The 20,722-nt window shown below is 43.6% G+C and overlaps 1 protein-coding gene across 1 annotated transcript in view; it reads left to right on the forward strand.

The window, feature by feature from the left end:
• Positions 1 to 895: 895 nt before the first annotated feature.
• col16a1 (collagen, type XVI, alpha 1) overlaps positions 896 to 20,722 on the forward strand; it is a 46,460-nt gene continuing 26,633 nt past the window's right edge. The window contains exons 1-7 of the mRNA XM_068747158.1: positions 896 to 971; positions 12,550 to 12,618; positions 12,709 to 12,826; positions 17,376 to 17,499; positions 18,154 to 18,435; positions 18,682 to 18,762; positions 19,593 to 19,658. Coding sequence (XP_068603259.1) covers positions 896 to 971; positions 12,550 to 12,618; positions 12,709 to 12,826; positions 17,376 to 17,499; positions 18,154 to 18,435; positions 18,682 to 18,762; positions 19,593 to 19,658 — 816 coding nt within the window. The remainder of the gene's footprint in view (positions 972 to 12,549; positions 12,619 to 12,708; positions 12,827 to 17,375; positions 17,500 to 18,153; positions 18,436 to 18,681; positions 18,763 to 19,592; positions 19,659 to 20,722) is intronic.

Consider the following 20,722-nt stretch of genomic DNA (forward strand, 5'->3'; position numbering starts at 1 on the left):
TACTGTCGCACATTAAGTTAAGCCAGCTGCAGGTAGCAAGGTCAGGCTGGATGGTATTCGCATTGTGTCCTCGCACAGGCAGGAGGACTATATTGTGCACCCCGGGGGAAACATGGGGGTCATTTCTCCTGGTAGACAGGACAGGTGTGTGTGCAGAGACACAGTCTGCTACCTTGAGGGCCCTGCTGTTCCTGTAAACACAGCAGCGTTACGGGGTCTTTGCACATGCTGAGGGCAGGGCCATGTCATCTGGGATGTGTTTATGCTAGTCAGAGAGGGGGCTGTGTTGTGCTGTTGTTGTTTTTTCTTATGTGCATGCATTCTTGTGTGTTTATTGACATTGATTTGTGATGAAAGACTGGATATAATGATTACTAAATTGTTGAACACATTTTTGTCTCTGTTGTTGAGCCACGTGGAAACATCTGGTCCGCCACAAATAGGGCTTCGCTGGAATAGTCTCCAGATGTGTTTGTGTGTTTGACTTTAGACCAAACCAGTCTCCATGTTAATTATTTGCATTGTGCATTTTTGTTTTGTTTCTTTTTTTATGCAGTAGGTATTTGTTTTATTTTTTTATATATTTCTGTTCATGTGTGTGCACTTTCTCATACATGCATGTTTATGCATCTGCCCGGTCAAACACCAACCAGATGGACAGGATAATGATAATGATGAGTTATACTCGTCAATGAGGAACATCCTGCATGACTAATTTATTTGTGAATAACAAAGCCAGCTTCATACCACACATTTAACACATGATTCATAAATATACGTTAAATTACACTTTGGCATGGAGGAGCTGACTCTTTTGACATTCCCTCTTTATGTTTGTTCATCCATCAGTTGGCTTAACTGAGTTGAGGCGAGGCGATTCCAGACGAGTGAAACCATGTGGCTTCTCTTCTCCTCTCTGACCATACTGACCCTCGGCTTCGGATCATGTGACTTGCTGGCATCAGAGCAAGGTGAGTTACTTATCCCCTGTCCTCTTTTGGCATTAAAGATTTGCTTGCTCTGGTTGGACACTGGAGGAAAAAAAACTATTCCAGTGGTTGCCTGGCAACCCAACAAAAGTGCCATTAAATGATCCGACACACGCATAAAATCACACGCCACTTTTAGCCACTTGCGTCCGTTGCAGGTGAAGGTCGAAATCTAGATCAGGCGGTAAATCAAGAGGTTTGTCTTCCAGGTCAGCTCCTGGTTGGTAGCAATAACACACATAATTTCCGCGAGCATCAAGTCACCTGTCCATTTCATTCTGTATTCGCTCATGACTTGGAAACGTGATCACCCGCCGGCCTAGAGAGAGCAATTCACCGGTCTCACAAAGATCAAAATGAAGTTAAAGCAGTGATTAAAAAATAACAAATGGTTCATGCTGGAAACTGATGTGTGTGTGTGTGTGTGTGTGTGTGTGTGTGTCATTTGGCCCAAGGCTGCAATGAAAATGTCCTGTAATTGCAGCTGGTTTTGACATGTTGGTAATGGTTTGGCTGGGAAAACGGGCATATGTGTAAAACCATGTGTGGTTTTGTTCCACTCTGTGGGACATCCATCATTTAGTTTCACATGCTCTTTTCTTTTCTTCCTTTTTTAACAGGAGGAACATGATGTTAGATGCCTGTCCATATATGATGCTAGTTAATATTTCTGTTCATGTGTTGGAGAGGATGTACACGTTTCTGTTTTTATCTTAGTGTGGGTGCGTGTGTGTGTGTGTGTGTGGTAGCAAAGATAAATGTCTTCCGTTGGTTTGTTTTATTTATTCCTGAGCTGTCATACTCATCACACCTGTCAAAAAGCTCTTGGGGGAGCCAGACCTGCAATATCACTTGGGGCCAAACAATCCTGAGTCGCTTGTGGAGCTGAGGATGTCCCACCTGGGAGACCGTACTCAGGGTTGTTCGTATTAGAGTGCCTGCAGTTTGCAGCTCCCCTGAGTCATTTGTCCCAGCAGCTGGAAGAAAGTCTGTTCTCAAGTGCAGCTACAACGCTCCACACACACTCTTGCTCAAATACACATTCGCATAAACACACACTTTTGCTATTCTCTTACTCATCCAAATCTCTACATGCTGGTAATCTGCTGACATTATGGCCAAAAAAAGAAACGGTTTAAGTGAAACTAGTGCTAAGAATTTGAGCCTGATGTTTGCACATTTCTGCAGTCTGTCATCCAGAGATCGTCTGCACAGTTTAACTGATTATATAATCTGCTGTTGGTAAGACTAAGCTTCAAACGCACTGCAAATAAGAAAACAGAGCAAACCCGCATAAACAGGTCATACATACAAAAAATAGATTTGAGGATTCTCTCAACATGAATACTGAGATTCACATATACTGTATAGCCAAGCTTCTATATGGCTGCGTAGGTCCAGTGTCTGGTCTGCATCAGCTGTTCATATAGTTTATGTAGTACCCTCCAGTGATGACATCCTCCCTGTCTCCCTTACAAGGAAGGCTTCAGGACCTCTCCTTGGGCAATGTGGATGTTTGCACCAGAGTTCCCACATTACATTTCTGGAATACATCTTTCATTGAAGGGAAGCAGACATTGATCTTTGACCATCAGAATCCTGTCATTTCACCCGTCAACCTTCCTACACGTGTAATGCCTTCACACACCAGCCAGAACATTGTCCCCTTTGATAAGAGATTATTGTGTGAGCTATTTATTTTTAAACGGCACTGTATAATTTTTTTTGAGCATTTCTAACACCATAATGGCTTCATTGTTAGTCCTTCAAGAACAAACTTTCTCTGTGGAGTCTCCACTCTGGGAACAAAAGCTTGATCAGAAAAATGCCTGATCAAGCAATAACCTTGAAGCACCGTTGGCTTCGTAAAGTAGTACTCAGTCACGTTGCACTGCACAGTAAAATGACAAATGATTCCAGACATATTTGAAAGGAATGTTGGGTATTTTGAGCTGGCCAACTTGCTGTTCTTTTCTCTAATCCAGTCTCGCAACCGATTTGCTCTCTATAACTTGAGTGTGCGTGAAAGCACGTTGTCAAACAGCCTACTATTTCAGAAAGTATGCGGACCTCTGCGTGTCCTGTCCCAGTTCACTGTTATGAAAAGCTTGTGTGTCGTGAGTTCAGTCTGTGTCTCTGTGAGCTTGTCTCAGTGCATTGAATGTGGGCCAGAGGCCTGCAAGGGGAATATTAGAGAGCTCATCCCTCCAAAGTCCCTCCACTGCACTGTGCTGAAATGTTATCTCTGGAAAAGAACCAGGAATGTTTACTGCCGTCTGCCTGATAGGGCCACTCTCTCAGTTTTGTCTTCATTATTTTGATAAATGTGAATCACACATTGTCACACCTTTTTTTTTTATATATATATAAATTATATACATTTTATTTATATATTAACACCCAAAATACATTTCAATACTGTTCCCACCAGTGATATTGCAGTTATATATAAGAAACATGTATATCCATGTATCTATGGTTGCATGACTTTTTACAGTGTATATGCATTATGCAGTATCGTGTGTGTAGTGACTACACACACGACTATATACTGCATAATGCATTTATTTGCAGCTAATGATGCACTTAGTAATATTTAAATACGCTTTTTTGTTGCAGTTATATAATAAAAAGTGAGGACGAGGCTTTGTTGGGTTTATTATGCACTTATTAGGCCCGAGCGCCTATACTAGGCGTAAGGGGCTATTGCTTTTGCAACGCAGAAGACGACAAGTTGACGAGCGCAGCTCGTCAACTCTCGACAAAGTTGACGAGCGCAGCTCGTCAACCCTCGACAAAGTTGACGAGCGCAGCTCGTCAACCCTCGGCATCCAACACACTCACGCACACACACACCGACACTCAACAGCACACACACACACACCGACACTAAACAACACAAATGCACACACACAGAGATCCACAAACACGAGTTGACGAGCGCAGCGAGTCAACTCGTGTTTGTAACTGTCTTCCGATGGTTGACGAGCGCAGCGAGTCAACCATCGGGCGACCAACACACCCACGACACTCAACAGCACACACACACACACCCCGACACTAAACAACACAGACACACAGACACACACACACACACACAAACACGAGTTGACGAGCGAAGCTCGTCAACTCGTGTTTGTGTGCCCCCACAGACGCGTAGCCCTCGTCGAGACCATTCCGAAAATGTATTTTGTGTAGAAATCGCACACTCAGAAAAAAAGTTATATTGTTTTTGCAAAAATTCTTTATTAGGCCCGAGCGCCTATTCTAGGCGTAAGGGGCTATTGCTTTTGCAACGCAGAAGACAAGTTGACGAGCGTAGCGAGTCAACCCTCGACAAAGTTGACGAGCGCAGCTCGTCAACCCTCGGCATCCAACTTTGCCATGCTGTTGAGGACGACCAACACACTCACGCACACACACACCGACACTCAACAGCACACACACACACACCGACACTAAACAACACAAATGCACACACACAGAGATCCACAAACACGAGTTGACGAGCGCAGCGAGTCAACTCGTGTTTGTAACTGTCTTCCGATGGTTGACGAGCGCAGCGAGTCAACCATCGGGCGACCAACACACCCACGCCCACACCCACGACACTCAACAGCACACACACACACACCCCGACACTAAACAACACAGACACAGAGATACACAGACACACACACAAACACGAGTTGACGAGCGAAGCTCGTCAACTCGTGTTTGTGTGCCCCCACAGACGCGTAGCCCTCGTCGAGACCATTCCGAAAATGTATTTTGTGTAGAAATCGCATACTCAGAAAAAAAGTTATATTGTTTTTGCAAAAATTCTTTATTCTTCTTTATTTTTCTTTTTCTTTTTCTTTTTCTTCTTTGTTCTGCTGTTTAAACGGCAATTTGACCCCCTGAACATGCTCGAAAACTCACCAAACTTTGAACCAAGCTCAGAACTGGCGAAAAATTAATTATTTTATGTGTTTTAAAATTGGGCATGAAAAAGTGGCGCGCTAGCGCCACCTACAAAAATCACAATGCATTGTGCCTATGGGGGGGTCCGACGCCAACTTTGTCGGACAGCCACGAAATTCGGTACACACATGCGTCAAGTCAAGGCAAAAAAAAAAAAGTATTATGGCCACGCCCCCAGACACACAGGAAGGCGGCCATATTGGATATAATTTTAAAAACTGCTGAGTCAGCGTTTGCACACACACACAATCCAATCCAAACCAGATTTTAAACACTTATTGACCCTTCCTACCTGGACATTTTAAAAGTGAAACTTTGACAATCAGCCTTACAGCGCCCCCTAGAGAACGATAACAAAAATTGAATGGGAATTAAAAAAATACTTTGCCAGAAATGATTGAAACTTACCAGAAAAGTCCCTCATGTGGTCCCGATCAAAAAACACAATCGTAACCATGTTGTTTTTACGCTGTTGCCATGGCGATGGCAACCCCTCCTATGGGGAGGGGTCCGACGCCAACTTTGTCGGACAGCCACGAAATTCGGTACAGACATGCGTCATGTCAGGGCAAAAAAAAAAAGTATTGTGGCCACGCCCCCAGACACACAGGAAGGCGGCCATATTGGATTGAAACTCTTGACGGCAGATGGCCATATAATCCAAATAACGATTTGACTAAACTGTGAGCTACTCATGCAGCTCAAATCTAAACACTTGCGAAGCACTCAGGACAAAAGCGGCGCGCGTCGGCGGGTCAGCTGAACGGCCTGTCGGCCGGCGAGGGCCTACAACGCCGCTTGCGGCTTTAATTAGGCCCGAGCGCCTATACTAGGCGTAAGGGGCTATTGCTTTTGCAACGCAGAAGATGACAAGTTGACGAGCGCAGCTCGTCAACTCTCGACAAAGTTGACGAGCGCAGCTCGTCAACCCTCGACAAAGTTGACGAGCGCAGCTCGTCAACCCTCGGCATCCAACACACTCACGCACACACACACCGACACTCAACAGCACACACACACACCGACACTAAACAACACAAATGCACACACACAGAGATCCACAAACACGAGTTGACGAGCGCAGCGAGTCAACTCGTGTTTGTAACTGTCTTCCGATGGTTGACGAGCGCAGCGAGTCAACCATCGGGCGACCAACACACCCACGCCCACACCCACGACACTCAACAGCACACACACACACACCCCGACACTAAACAACACAGACACACAGACACACACAGACACACACAAACACGAGTTGACGAGCGAAGCTCGTCAACTCGTGTTTGTGTGCCCCCACAGGCGCGTAGCCCTCGTCGAGACCATTCCAAAAACGTATTTTGTGTAGAAATCGCACACTCAGAAAAAAAGTTATATTGTTTTTGCAAAAATTCTTTATTCTTTTTCTTTTTCTTTTTCTTTTTCTTTTTCTTTTTCTTTGTTCTGCTGTTTAAACGGCAATTTGACCCCCTGAACATGCTCGAAAACTCACCAAACTTTGAACCAAGCTCAGAACCGGCGAAAAATTAATTATTTTATGTGTTTTGAAATTGGGCATGAAAAAGTGGCGCGCTAGCGCCACCTACAAAAATCACAATGCATTGTGCCTATGGGGGGTCCGACGCCAACTTTGTCGGACAGCCACGAAATTCGGTACACACATGCGTCAAGTCAGGGCAAAAAAAAAAAAGTATTATGGCCACGCCCCCAGACACACAGGAAGGCGGCCATATTGGATATAATTTTAAAAACTGCTGAGTCAGCGTTTGCACACACACACACACTCCAATCCAAACCAAATTTTAAACACTTATTGACCCTTCCTACCTGGACACTTTAAAAGGGAAACTTTGACAATCAGCCTTACAGCGCCCCCTAGAGAACGATAACAAAAATTGAATGGGAATTAAAAAAACACTTTGCCAGAAATGATTGAAACTTACCAGAAAAGTCCCTCATGTGGTCCCGATCAAAAAACACAATCGTAACCACGTTGTTGTTTTTACGCTGTTGCCATGGCGATGGAAACCCCTCCTATGGGGAAGGGTCCGACGCCAACTTTGTCGGACAGCCACGAAATTCGGTACAGACATGCGTCATGTCAGGGCAAAAAAAAAAAGTATTGTGGCCACGCCCCCAGACACACAGGAAGGCGGCCATATTGGATTGAAACTCCTGATGGCAGTTGCCATATAATCCAAATAACGATTTGACTAAACTGTGAGCTACTAATGCAGCTAAAATCTAAACACTTGCGAAGCACTCAGGACAAAAGCGGCGTGCGTCGGCGGGTCAGCTCAACGGCCTGTCGGCCGGCGAGGGCCTACAACGCCGCTTGCGGCTTTAATTCTTTATTCTTCTTTATTCTTCTTCTTTGTTCTGCTGTTTAAACGGCAATTTGACCCCCTGAACGTGCTCGAAAACTCACCAAACTTTGAACCAAGCTCAGAACCGGCGAAAAATTAATTATTTTATGTGTTTTAAAATTGGGCATGAAAAAGTGGCGCGCTAGCGCCACCTACAAAAATCACAATGCATTGTGCCTATGGGGGGTCCGACGCCAACTTTGTCGGACAGCCACGAAATTCGGTACACACATGCGTCAAGTCAAGGCAAAAAAAAAAAAGTATTATGGCCACGCCCCCAGACACACAGGAAGGCGGCCATATTGGATATAATTTTAAAAACTGCTGAGTCAGCGTTTGCACACACACACAATCCAATCCAAACCAGATTTTAAACACTTATTGACCCTTCCTACCTGGACATTTTAAAAGTGAAACTTTGACAATCAGCCTTACAGCGCCCCCTAGAGAACGATAACAAAAATTGAATGGGAATTAAAAAAATACTTTGCCAGAAATGATTGAAACTTACCAGAAAAGTCCCTCATGTGGTCCCGAACAAAAAACACAATCGTAACCATGTTGTTGTTTTTACGCTGTTGCCATGGCGATGGCAACCCCTCCTATGGGGAGGGGTCCGACGCCAACTTTGTCGGACAGCCACGAAATTCGGTACAGACATGCGTCATGTCAGTGCAAAAAAATATATATATGGCCACGCCCCCAGACACACAGGAAGGCGGCCATATTGGATTGAAACTCCTGACGGCAGATGGCCATATAATCCAAATAACGATTTGACTAAACTGTGAGCTACTAATGCAGCTAAAATCTAAACACTTGCGAAGCACTCAGGACAAAAGCGGCGTGCGTCGGCGGGTCAGCTCAACGGCCTGTCGGCCGGCGAGGGCCTACAACGCCGCTTGCGGCTTTAATATTGGAATTTGTTCCTTTTTACAGGTTGTGCAGAAATCTATCAAAAACTGAAAGCGGCCCCCCTAAAGTAAATGGTCAAATAATACATGGAGTTCACTGCATCGCTCCATCGTAGCATAAAGAAACTATCAGGGGAAAAGCGCGTACACAGCTCATAATTTTAAAGGCAACACGGCCCACAGGGAGCAGGAGAAGTGCAGTAAAACAGTTTTGTGGGTGTCGGGTGCGAAATTGGTTCAAATTATACCATTTAGGTGGGTGGCAGGTGGACCATTATGCAGCCTTCCAGATTTGGATGAACTCACGACTGACCCATGCATCAATAAGCAGAATAAAGCATAATAGTGTCTTTTCTCGGTTAAATTTTCAGTATTAGTGTAGCAGGGACAGTGTGTGTGTGTGTGTGTGTGTGTGTGTGTGGGTGTGTGGGTGGGTGGGTGTCCAACGAGTCAGTGAGGGAGATTGTGAGAAGAAATAAAAAAATCTATATATAGAAAATATAAGAACATTGAAAACGAACCCATTTTAACTAACAATTGATTGGCTGTGAAAACAGCCTTTTGAACTCATCGCCATCAGCCAGCCTGAATCAAGCTTGGATTGGCCATTTATATTTCTGCAGTTTTTCTTCCTATTCTATATTTTCTTTATGTTGTATGACTGACTTTCTGCTGATCAGCAGCTCAGGCCAATTATCTTTGAATCCCACATTGTGAGGCACATTCAATACCGACCTACTCTCTCTTCTTACTGTCCTCTGACTACACACTACTGACCTCTTCTCCCTAATGAGAGCAACTATGCCAAGTGTTTGATTCTACAAAAACAGAACTAAAGCTCAAGAGGCTTTGGGATTCAGCAGATCCCGGCCACTGTCAGACACTGGTATAGGGGGACATTGATTCCTAAACCCTCTAAAGGTTGTTAAATATCAGTCACAATGCAAGAAAGGTCACACATTCTTCAGTGTCGCTGGGATATTACTTCAGCCCAGCTTGAGGTGAGTTGAATGTGCATGCTTCTCAGTTATAATGAATGCCTGAGTAGTATAACCTTGGTTTGAGGGCTATTTCAGTCTCCAAACCTTTTGCATATTGATGCATTTAAAAGCACCCAGGGTTGGTCCTCCCTCACACCTTCTCATTGCACACCTGCCAAGTTAAGTGCAAATGTGGATCCATCAGAAGGCAGCGTTTCACTTTTCTGAAGACCTAAAATGCAGTGCGTTTGTATCTTTGGCAGCATTAAGACTTGAGGGAACACTCACAGCAGTGTTGGCTGCACGATTTCCAGCGTAGTATCATTACCTGCTTTGGCAAGACATAAACCATCAAAGAGGAGGTTATCTCAGCCAAGACCATCCGATCTCTTTAAGGCTCCATGGAGCGACGAGCCGGATCCTGGAGTGGCAGTCATCCTATGTGCTAATTAGCTTGTCAACAAGCAAATGCTTTGCTTTGATTACAGCTTGAGAGGAAATGAGGTTCAGGCTCTGCAGTGCATCTTCTGCCAAAATGCCAAATTGCTTGAGTGTGTAACGGTACACCAAAATACCATCCATCCATCAGAGTTCTACTTCTCCTATGAGGTGGCATGTTTACAAGTAAACACAACAGCTGTGTCAATTCACAGCTTTTAAAATTTGCATACAAATTGTAAAGCTGCTCAGATACATAAACATGTATAGCATCCCTTTTATTGTCGGGTTTAAACTCATCATCATCATCAGTCTAAACTGTAGTTAGTCTTATCCTTCAGCTGCCTCGACCCGCTACCATTACATTGTGTTGGGTGGTCCGAGTTCCAAGACTCAAATAATAACAGGAAAAAGAGAGCGATGCTGGAATTTCTTTTTTTGCTCTATCGCCTGCCGAGGAGTGAAACGCATGGGTTTGACATCTTTGATGCAGAACCTCATTATTTGCTTGTTCTCAATTTTCTACTTTCTCCATATCCTTTCTGAAAGATTAACAGTGTTACTTATAAAACTGAAGCTACTATGTAAAACTGTCTGGCACTGTCTGATACTTGACATTAATAGTAGTTGTGAATGCTACAAATGTACATCTCTAGTATGTACCGTACATACACTGTAAAATCTACAAGAGGCCTTCAACACATTTTCGCTGGATTCATGTCTTTCTTATTGAGTTACAAAATTACAAGATGGGGTCCATCCATCCATCCATGGCAGAGGAGGTTTCCATAAATTAGTGAATAAATCAAAGGTGGCAAAAGGGATCGTCTACACGAGGCCATTAAATACTTCATATGTGGATTAAAAGTTTTCTAGTTCCTTCTTGTCTGTCTTTTCTTTCTCGTCCTTCTTTCTTTCAGTGCACATTTAGCTTTGTCTTGTCGTGTCATGCTTGAATTGTGACTACCTGTGCTATCTGTAGCCATAACCTTTCGGAAAGTAGCATACAAATAGAGAAGAACTGAATGCAGACTGTGCCCAAAGGTTTTGACCGTATCTGGATAGGTTTTCATTGTCGAGAATAAATGTGCCTTAAGTGGCAGTCACACCTTCACACCAGGAAATAATCACAGCCACCGGTTCAAGTCCCGGCCCAGACAAAAAATACGGAGTGTGGACTGGTACGTGGATATATGCATGTGTGGATTGTTTAGAGGGGCCCATTTTAGAGTGTAAATTACATTTAATTATACTGTGTGCTGCAATGACAATAACTTCTTCTTCTAAAGTTCCAAGTTGGCATACGATGCTCGTGGGCCAGTTAATAACTAACAGACGGTTCCATTCTACCAACTCTCTTCAGATGGATGTGGTTCAGGCTCAGGAGGTGAGACAAGCCAACGCGCTAAAACAAAGCTCAGTCTGAAGAACACAGGAATTTGAGGAAGTCTCAGATGTCTAATGCAACAGTTGCCCAATATGACTTTGTGTCTGTCTCATTTTAATCTCTGGGTAGACGTCCTACACTCTGCTATAACTTTACCTCTGGAACCTAGTCTGTGTTCAAGGGCAATTTCCTTTTTAGTAAAGCAACACCTCTCTCAACATTCCACTCTATCTGCGCTCCCCTCTTTGGTCTCCTGTGTTTCCTCCTTACTCTTCCTCCTCCTCCTCCTCCTCTCTTCCTTTGCCTGTCTTTTCATACTACTGCCCTCCAGCCATGGCTGCTCCTGACAAAGCCTTCCTCTTGATTTCTATCTGATAAAAGTGGGACAGCGATGAATACCAAAACAAAAAAGTAAAATCAAAGGACAGAACGAAGAGGCAGATCCTGCCATCCGTTGACTTCAAAACATCTGCATTGGCAGATGTGAAGAAGGTGTTGGTGTATGTGTCTCAGGACGGCAGCTGTTTCTGTGAGGCTTTGTGCTGAGTTAGCAGATAAGGCTTGAACTAGTTAGTGTGGCTGTAGCAGTATGAAAAGGCTTTGACGTTGCTCTCCAGTGTTTCTTTGAATTTACATCTCATGTTTTCACTCGACTTTCAGCAGTTGGTGGAAAACGGTGTCGAGAAAATAGGCATTAATAGAATGCAAACAAAATGGATAGACATCAACACAGTTGAAGTTTACTTTAATAAACAATGACGGCAGTGAAGAAATTATCTTTCTCAAGTGGAATGTTGCCAATAATAAACCATGGAATTAACTGCAGCGTGACAAGGAGGCTTTGAATGCGCTGGAGTTAAACTATTAGATCCTCAGCTTACACATGAATGATTTAGCAACACAGCTAACAAAAAAAACAATTCGGGTATATCTGCAGTTAATTTTGGACACTACGAGGTCATAGTATTAAAAGAAAAAAAACTTTTTGAAAAAGCGTGCCTTTTAGAACATTTGCCTTGGGGCCCTGGTTTTTGGCCCCAAAGAGATCAATTAACTTTAGATCACAGGGATTCACAGGGCCCATGTCTCACTGTACTAACCTGTTTTTATCTCACATTTGCCCCTTTCTCTGACAGGCAGAACTTTCCTCTGTAGCCTCCCCTGACAGGGTGAGAACGTATCCATCAAACGGAGGTTACTGTGACAGACATGTTTGGCGCTAGACAAGCCGCCAGACTGTGCTGTGCTCCTCCCGGCGTAGCTTTGCCCTTATTTCATCTTGTTCTCTGTGTTTTTACACTGTTGTTTTCAGCTCTCATCCGACCCCCCACCCCCGCTCCCTTGCTTCGATATCACTGTTTCCGTTGCGTTCAAGTTAGCGTGTGTTTTGAAGTTGTTTGTTCTCTCTTGCACACAGCACTGTTTCCAGTTGCTTGAATTGTAGTACATATCAAAGTATTGCTTTCTCCTCGCTCATATTTTTTGGAATTTGTATTCTTTGCCTGTCCACAGATATGCGATGCCCATCCTTACAAGTGGATGGATGGAAGTTCCCTCAGACAGCCAGGCACAACATCACCGGTGAAAAGACCATCTTCATAGCAAATGGAAACAAATCATCGTCTGAGTTCGCTCCATGTGTGGGTGCTGATGTGTGCGATTTGTCGACAGGTTTTAATCTGGTGAGGCGATTCTCGCTTCTCAAGAGTACAGAAGTTAAGAAGATCCGCAACCCTCGAGGATCCCTCATCCTCCGCTTGGGCAAGACTGCACTCCTACGCCCCACAGAGTGAGTTCACTCCTTTTCTCCGTCACCTCGAGACAAAATGCAGATGGAAACACTCTGTGTACAGCTTGAGGTGATGGAGGAGATATTACAGGAATGAAAATAGTGCTACTTTTCTTCTGGGTTTGTAGTTGTCTGTAGGCTTTCGTCAATAAGCTCTTAATATTTATGCCGGGACAACGAGAAAAGCGAGAAGATTCACATCCCTACAGTGAACCATCCTCTGAACTTTCACTCAGCATTTCAGCACTGTCCAGCGATCATTGTGTAAAAAGCAGACTCTTGGCAGAACCATGCGTCACGGGCCAAGTTCTGAATCTGTTTCCTGAAACATGATTTTATTTTCCACACCCCTGACACTGGCCTTTAACTCTGAACTGTAGCAACCATTTGATTTTCCAGGTCTTACATCATATTCTTATTGCAAGTAAGTTCTAAAATGAAATGACTGGCTTACTTGTTGAAATACAAACAATGGGAGTGAGTTTCTAGTAAAAGTTTTATGTTAAAAGTTAGATGTTTACTTGTAATTTAATAGCATGTTTTTAATTAAATGGCTTGTCTTGAGCTTGTTTCTGAGCAAAGAGACGTGCAGCCATAAAATAAAATGCTTTTCACATTGGCGTGGTTTAATTATGTTTAACTGGGCTTTCCTACAATTATTAAACAGGATTTTGGGTGTAAATTGTGTTTGAAATTGGATGACAAGTCCATTAGCCGTTTCTCAGCCCTCTTCTTTTCAGACGACTAAGCTTTTTATGCCCACCGATAAAGCAGTGTTTCAGGACTTGCCAATTGGGTCAGCCTAAAGTGTTTTATCGCTCTGCCCAGCCCTGTGAGCTACACTTGCTTGAAGGCCTGATAAATCTGTCTCCAAAACAGTCTTTTTTTGGGGTACGGACATTTTGTTCTAACAGTGTCACACATATTGTTTGTCACAGGCTTAGAGAATAGATGTTCCTCTGAAAAAAGGGGGTTGGGATGACTAGAAAAGAAAAGAAAATCCAAGCTGACTCTACCCATGTAAGAGGGCGAGCACATCCCTGCCTATCTGTGCTGCTGGTTCCTGGTCTCGTTACACAGCAGCATTTATTGAAATGTTGATGCCACCCAGAGCTCCGCCGTCAGAAGCTGTCAGCAGCTGTGACCCCGCCGACTTCATCGATAAATGTCGATTGCCTTCCATTCCACTGCGCTCTTTGCATTGATCTTCTCTCGTGTGCATCGTTCTCATAATGAAAACGGAATCAGAGATGAGGGTTTATTTTCAACTTTTTTTTGTTTACCCTTCTGTTCTTTGCTTTGCCAGGAGGTGGAGAGGATTAGAGAGGGACCGTCAGTCAGCCATCATGTCCCCTCTCCTTTATTACGGTTAGATAGCTCTAAATGGGTTTAATTCAGGCGTTTAGAAAGACAACAGATGGGCGATTAAGGCATGTAATTGTGCAGGAACAAAAGAGTAAAGGTTTAAACTCAGGCATTGAGCGAATGCCTGAGAACAAACCTTCAGGCTTGTTCTATGTCTTTTTCTTCCATCAGTTCGAGTGTGTGTTCAGCATTTGTGCAAGTGTGAGCTCATTAATATGATGATGATCATATGTGCAATTGCTGCATCTTATCCAGCCCCAGAGTATATATAGTACTTCTGAAGCTTTATAATACCCACCTGTCGTCCAGGAAAAACTCCTCTTCACTCAAGCAGCTTTGTTGTTTTGTTTCGATGACCAAAATTTGACCCGTGAAAAAATAACTGGAAAACAGTTTTTTTTCATCCGCTTGCAGGCTTTACAATTCCTGGGCCTGTTTCTTAGTAGGTGGGGCGGAAAAAAAGAAAGAAATATTTTAAAAAAAGAAAAGAATTCAAAAGTATTTAATCAAGTTTTTCTTGTTTACTCTGGAATTTTACTCCAAATTCTATCCAGATGAAATCTTTTGTCGGTCCACTTCCTCAGCTGGTTTTCAGTTCTCTCTTTCTCTGTGTTCTCTTTTCTCCTCCTTTGCGCTGACAGTAACACGTAAACGTTTCATGCAGCTACAAAATACATTGTCGGCTCGACCATAATAAACCAGACACAATAAATGAATGTAAAGAGATTGGAAGGAAGCTACAGTTGATAACGGTGTATGAATAAACTGCTGAGTAATCCAAAATGAATCGTGGACGCCACCGCAGCGAATGTGAGCAAAACAGAAGCTGACTGGGCATTCTGGCGACGTGGTTGTCCTGAATGGCTTTTCCACTTTTTCGCCTGGCTCTTGCTCTTTCTATTGTTCTCTGTGCCGACTCCGTCCTGTTGTCCTACCTTCTGTATTTTCCTCTCTGTCTCCGGCAGACAAAACAACCAAATATAATTTATACATTACAATAAGAGGTAGGGAAAAAAAAAAATTGGCGGGGGGGTCCATATGTATAATGCACTGCAATACATTTTAACAAACATCTTTGCTCCACTTTGGAATAATTGGAATAAATTTGGTTTCTAACAGATGTTTCCATCAGCTTTGGTTGTGCTTGGCTTTAAGCTAATCAGGAAACAGTTTTGCATGATCTGGACATTATTGTTTTTGACGAGCGCATAAAATTCTGTATATGGCTCTGGGCTTTGGCCAACGCTGACAGCGGTGATATGAAACTGAGTGGGAGATCATCAGCAGTGCAGACATTTCTTCACTGAAATGAGAATTTTTATTGCACTGCTTTTCAAGGTATATGCTGCAGTATGCATAAATAAATACAACACAAATAGAAGATACCCATTGTGATAAACCACGCCATGCAGCAATATTTCACAGACGGCCATTACATGAAACTGTGTTCTGTCTTTTACCCTTCGGCTTTGAGCTGTTTGAATTCATTGAAGTGTGTGTCAGACATTCAGGGACGGAAACACGCTGCACTGAAAGCGATTGATGAGAGCCATTCGAATGGAGTCTTAGGACTCTCCAGAGATCTGCTTCTTTTTAAATCACCATTTCCCCCGGACTTGAACCGGTTTTCTTTAAAAACAAACTGAAAAAGAAACAAGAAATTATTAACTCATTCAGTACCAGCCGTTGGCAGCGCTAACGCTCAGTACCGGCGGTTTTTGCTCATTTTGCCCTATATTTCACGACCCACAGATTATTATGTACTATGATTATGCAGACACCAAACCTACCAGATGAAAGATTAAAGTCTCATCGTTCATCAGGAAAACAAAGCGTATTCCTATCTTTTCCGTTCTAAAGATATTGGGCAGAAGAGAGGCAAAAATCACCAAAATCAGCGGTCTTCAACATAAAACAGAGAAAACTAGCTTTTTGTTCAGAGACACATTTCTAGCTGATCGATGACTTTAACCCAAATATTTATTACTTTAGTGACACATCAAACACATTTATTTACAAACAATAAAACAGCTGCTCCTCTGTGATCCAGACAGGAACCGCTCATCTGAAGAACCCCGGTCGCGCTCACTGTATCCGTCAAAAACCGAACCTGAGTCCGAACCCAAACCGTCAGATTATGGTGACACCACACAGACCGTCGGTGTGTGTGGAGACACACGCTGGGATTTAGACAGACACCCGGGTTGAACGGCTGTTGTCGGTCCGCTTCGGTAGCGTTAAACTCATCTTATTTCATTGTGTCAATGGTGTTTTTGGATTTTTGGTGGCGGTTGGCTGCTCTCTCGCTCTCTCGCTCTCTGCTCTCTCTCTCCTGGTCTCCAGGTTGTCACCTTTTCTCCGACTCACCCTCTCTTTGTTTTGACGTCCTGTAGGTGGCTGTTTTCCCTTGGATCTTCCCTCAGTCATAAATCACTGTCACCCCACTTCTAGGAATGGGAAACCAGCTGCCAGCTTATACCATTCAGTGTGTGTTTGCATATGTGTGTGTGTGTGTGTGTGTGTGCGTGGGTGTGAGTTTAGTCTGTGTGTGTAGAAAGAGAGAGATTATTTTAAAGTATTCACCATTTCACTAACCATGCATTTCATCCATCTTGTTTGTGAGCTCCTCATGTCTCAATTCTTTTCCCAGTCATTCAGTGTGTGTGTGTGTGTGTGTGTGTGTGTGTGTGTGTGTGCACTCAGATGTGATAAAAATAAATACAACAAGGTGACACCCAGCAGGCTCTGTATTGTGCTGCTGTCGACCATCACACTGTGAAGAGACGAGCAATAAAAGGAATATATATATAGAGAGAGAAACTAGGATAAAATAGAAAATAGAAACTTTGATTTTTGGGCAGGAGCCACACGACATCGGTTTGTCTCTCTGCTCGTGGGGAAATGATGGAGAGGCGTAAGAATCCCATCGTAATTTCTCATGCGAGCTGTGAAGATTTGTCTTCACAGCTCGCATGTGTAAGTGTCTCAAACGAAGACACAAATGCACGCAGAGACATATGTAGGATTATGCAAATGTTTCCACGAATGCTCAATATGTCTTTCGGTCGCAGAGACGATACCCGAGTGACTCAGAGTTACTGTTTCACCTTTTGGAACTTGTTAATGATGTTCATCAAGGCCTCCACTAACATTGTCCTTACCCTTCTAACCGTCTCCCTTCCAGTCAGGTGTTTCCTGCCGGCTTTCCCGAGGAGCTCACCCTGATCTTCACGCTGGCATTAAAGAAAGCTGCTCTCAGAGACACCATCTACCTCTTCCAGATCTCGGATCAGCGGGGCTACCCACAGGTGGAAGCCGCTCTCCATTTATTAACCGTTGCTCTGCATGTTCCCGTCACTCTTTCACTTGCACTCGCACCCTCTTTTGTCTATTCGTGCCTCTCATCTTGACTCACCCACTTTCCACTTTGGTTTATTTTCTCCTGTGCCATCTCTTCCATTCTCTCCACCATTTTCATTCCATGAGTCTTTTGTCCTCTCTTGTTCTTCACCCGGTCCCTCTCTCTCTCTCGCTCTTCCCTCGTCCTCCCCTCTTCTGCTCTTCTCTTTCATTCACCTTCATTGCTATTCATGTGTGTTCGACGATGAAGCACGGGAGTCAAACAGCTTTTCCGTAATGGCTGCGGCTCCGCGGCCAGATTTAAATACTCGATGTGTATGATGGATGGAAGCTAAGTTGCCTCATTAGGAGTGATTGATTTGCTGTACTGATTTACGTGTGTAATGAATGCCTTCCCTTTTTTCTCATCTCTGCTTCTGCGTTCCACAGCTGTTTTAAACTGTAGCACATGTACGCTTTGGTCTTTGTTGCCAGTCAAACAACAGCGTGAACATATTGTATTTTAATTAGCTCCGATCGACAGTCTTATATCACTCCTGCCTCTCATCGTTGTTTAACTCCTCTCTGTTCCCAATCTCTCACGTCTCCACCCACAAATACAGATTTCTGTAGACTTCAGTGGCCCCGATGGCAGCCTGTCCCTGCGCATCAGAGGGGTGGACCCCGCCACCGATCTCGTGACCTGTGCTTTTACTGGCGAGGGGGTGGAGGCTCTGATGGATTTGCGGTGGCACAAGGTTGCCCTCAGTCTCCGACAGGGAACCGCCTCGCTCCATGTGGACTGCAGCTCCATTGAGACCAAACCCCTGGAACCCCATGGAGTTGTGTCCACTGACGGACACGCTCTGCTTGGCATGAAGGCTTCCGATGCGCGACCTGCTCAGGTGTGGATCTACGCAGAACTGGGTGGTTCATCGGGAACTGAGTGGACATTCGTGCGCTTTTAATCAAATATGCATCATGTCATATGTTTTATCAATGGCTATTTAAGAACCTTCGCTCTGAAAATGCACAATCACATTTGTGTGTCTGCGTGTTCCTTATGTTAGGCCACAGAGATGCACTTTCTCTCATGTACTTTTACGTGATCTGACATTCTACACATCTCTTTCTCTCCCTGTTGTTTTTAGATGGACATTCAGCAGGCGATGCTGTATTGTGACCCCTCCCTTGCTGTTCAGGAGGCCTGCTGCGAGATACCAGGGGCGCGGGTGAGACTGGCAACTCTTACTAACTGATGGACGTAGATCAACAATAAACTGCTCGTGTTTTCTGTGATATTTTATTTCAGCTATTGGCAACTCTAAACATTTACTAATCTTTTAGCAGGAAAATATATCAAGTCGCCTGAATCACCAGCAGCAGTTTAGAATTCAGACGTAGCCGTGTTCTAATTTCATACCAGTTGATATATTTCTTATTAATGAAAGAGAGACTGAAAATCCCTGCCTGAAAGCAGAAACCATTTTTGAGATCAGTTTAAGAAATCCTAATCCCGGCAGATTGTCCAGGCAAAGATGGCAGCTCTATAAAATGGAATGAAAATGTCAGCATTGCACATAAATGGATGAACTGGTCTACACAATACACAACATTAAGGCTGATGGTAAACACACTTGCTGCTGTAGATCATTCCATCGAGGGATTCCATCGTTTGGTCATTTCTGTTTTAGTCAGATTTATTGACAACCCTTATTGGAAGACAAACACTAACATTAAGAAAGGCTCAAACAAAGCAGATTTGGACCATCTAAAATGTTAACGTGGGCTCTGCTTCAGACGTGTCTGGTCTTTCGAGCTGCGTACACAGTTGAAATAATGGCGGTGAATGTCTTTTATAAAATGTAATCACAAATTGTCCCAACGCATCAGATGTTCTGTAGAGAAACCGAGTTTAATGAGTCAAAAAGCCGAGTAAAGGAAGCTGCTGCACGACAGCGTTGTAATTTGACGCGCTGCACAAATGTTGCATTGTTGTAAAATTGCGTGTGAGATTTTTGCTGAATTGACTCTAATTCTTTCTTTGTGTGCGTGTTTGTAGTGTCCTCCAGATGCTCCCAAGAGCCGGCGTGCGGCTGAGAATGACCTGGAAAACATCTTTAACCAGGTAAAAGTCACGCCTGACGGTAAAATGTGAATGACTTTGGAAACACTGGCATTTTTATCACAGCACATGGTTTCCATCAGACATAGACTTAACATACACAGACACAGAAAAGCACTTGGCCTCAAATAGCTGTGCTCAGGAGACAATGTGAGTTGTCTTCGACATGCTGGCAGACGCCGGCCTGCAGGACTTGGACCAAATACTTTTCCCGTGAAACTTTGCTGTCGAAATGATCTGCTCTGCTGCAGTCTGAGTTTCATACGACTTGAGTTTGTTAAGCCTGCTGGTAGTCGTCTTTCAAAGTGTCGAATGCATGACAAATGAGGTTTTAACCAACACATGGGAACCATTTTCCCCAGAAATGTCCATGGTGGTTGTATTATAGCTGCCTAATGCATGACGTTTGTCCCACATAACTTGAAGCCAGTTTATTTTTGCCTCCACACCCGCTTGTTTCATAAGAACTATATCCTATTAGCTGTTCATTCGGGTCTGGTGTTTGTCTTGTGCTTGAGTGTTGATGTTAACTTGCTGCTCTGGCAGACATCAGGAGATGGTGATAAACTATCTGGCTTCAGCCAAGCACAAACCAAACCAGCCAGAATACCATAGCTTTGTTTACTATTTACTATATCTGGATCCGTTTTTCACTCTTCTGAATTTTTTTTTATGTATTAAAGTATCGGGACTCTATCGGTTCAAAATTAAATGACTCGGACTCGGACTGATCGTGACATCCCTACTATATATATATATATGCATGTTTACTATATCTATCTCTCTCTACCTCTCTCTATCTAGCTCAATGAGTGTGTAGCCCTGACACATTGCTGGCCTAAATGCACATTGTTGCATGAGTCTCTTTTCCTTTTACTCTTTTTCAGTTACACACACACACACACAACCATGAGTTGTCATGTGCCTATTTTTATCTTTATATGGGCTTTGCACATGTTGAATGTGTGTGTAATCCAAGATTCAGAATTACAGGCCAGATGTTGGCGTCATAGCATTGCATTGTAAAACATTTAGCCTCACTGACTGCATGAACTCAGCATCTTTGT

The sequence above is a fragment of the Brachionichthys hirsutus genome, chromosome 13 (assembly GCF_040956055.1).
Source record: "Brachionichthys hirsutus isolate HB-005 chromosome 13, CSIRO-AGI_Bhir_v1, whole genome shotgun sequence".
In the NCBI taxonomy this organism is placed as follows: Eukaryota; Metazoa; Chordata; class Actinopteri; order Lophiiformes; family Brachionichthyidae; genus Brachionichthys; species Brachionichthys hirsutus.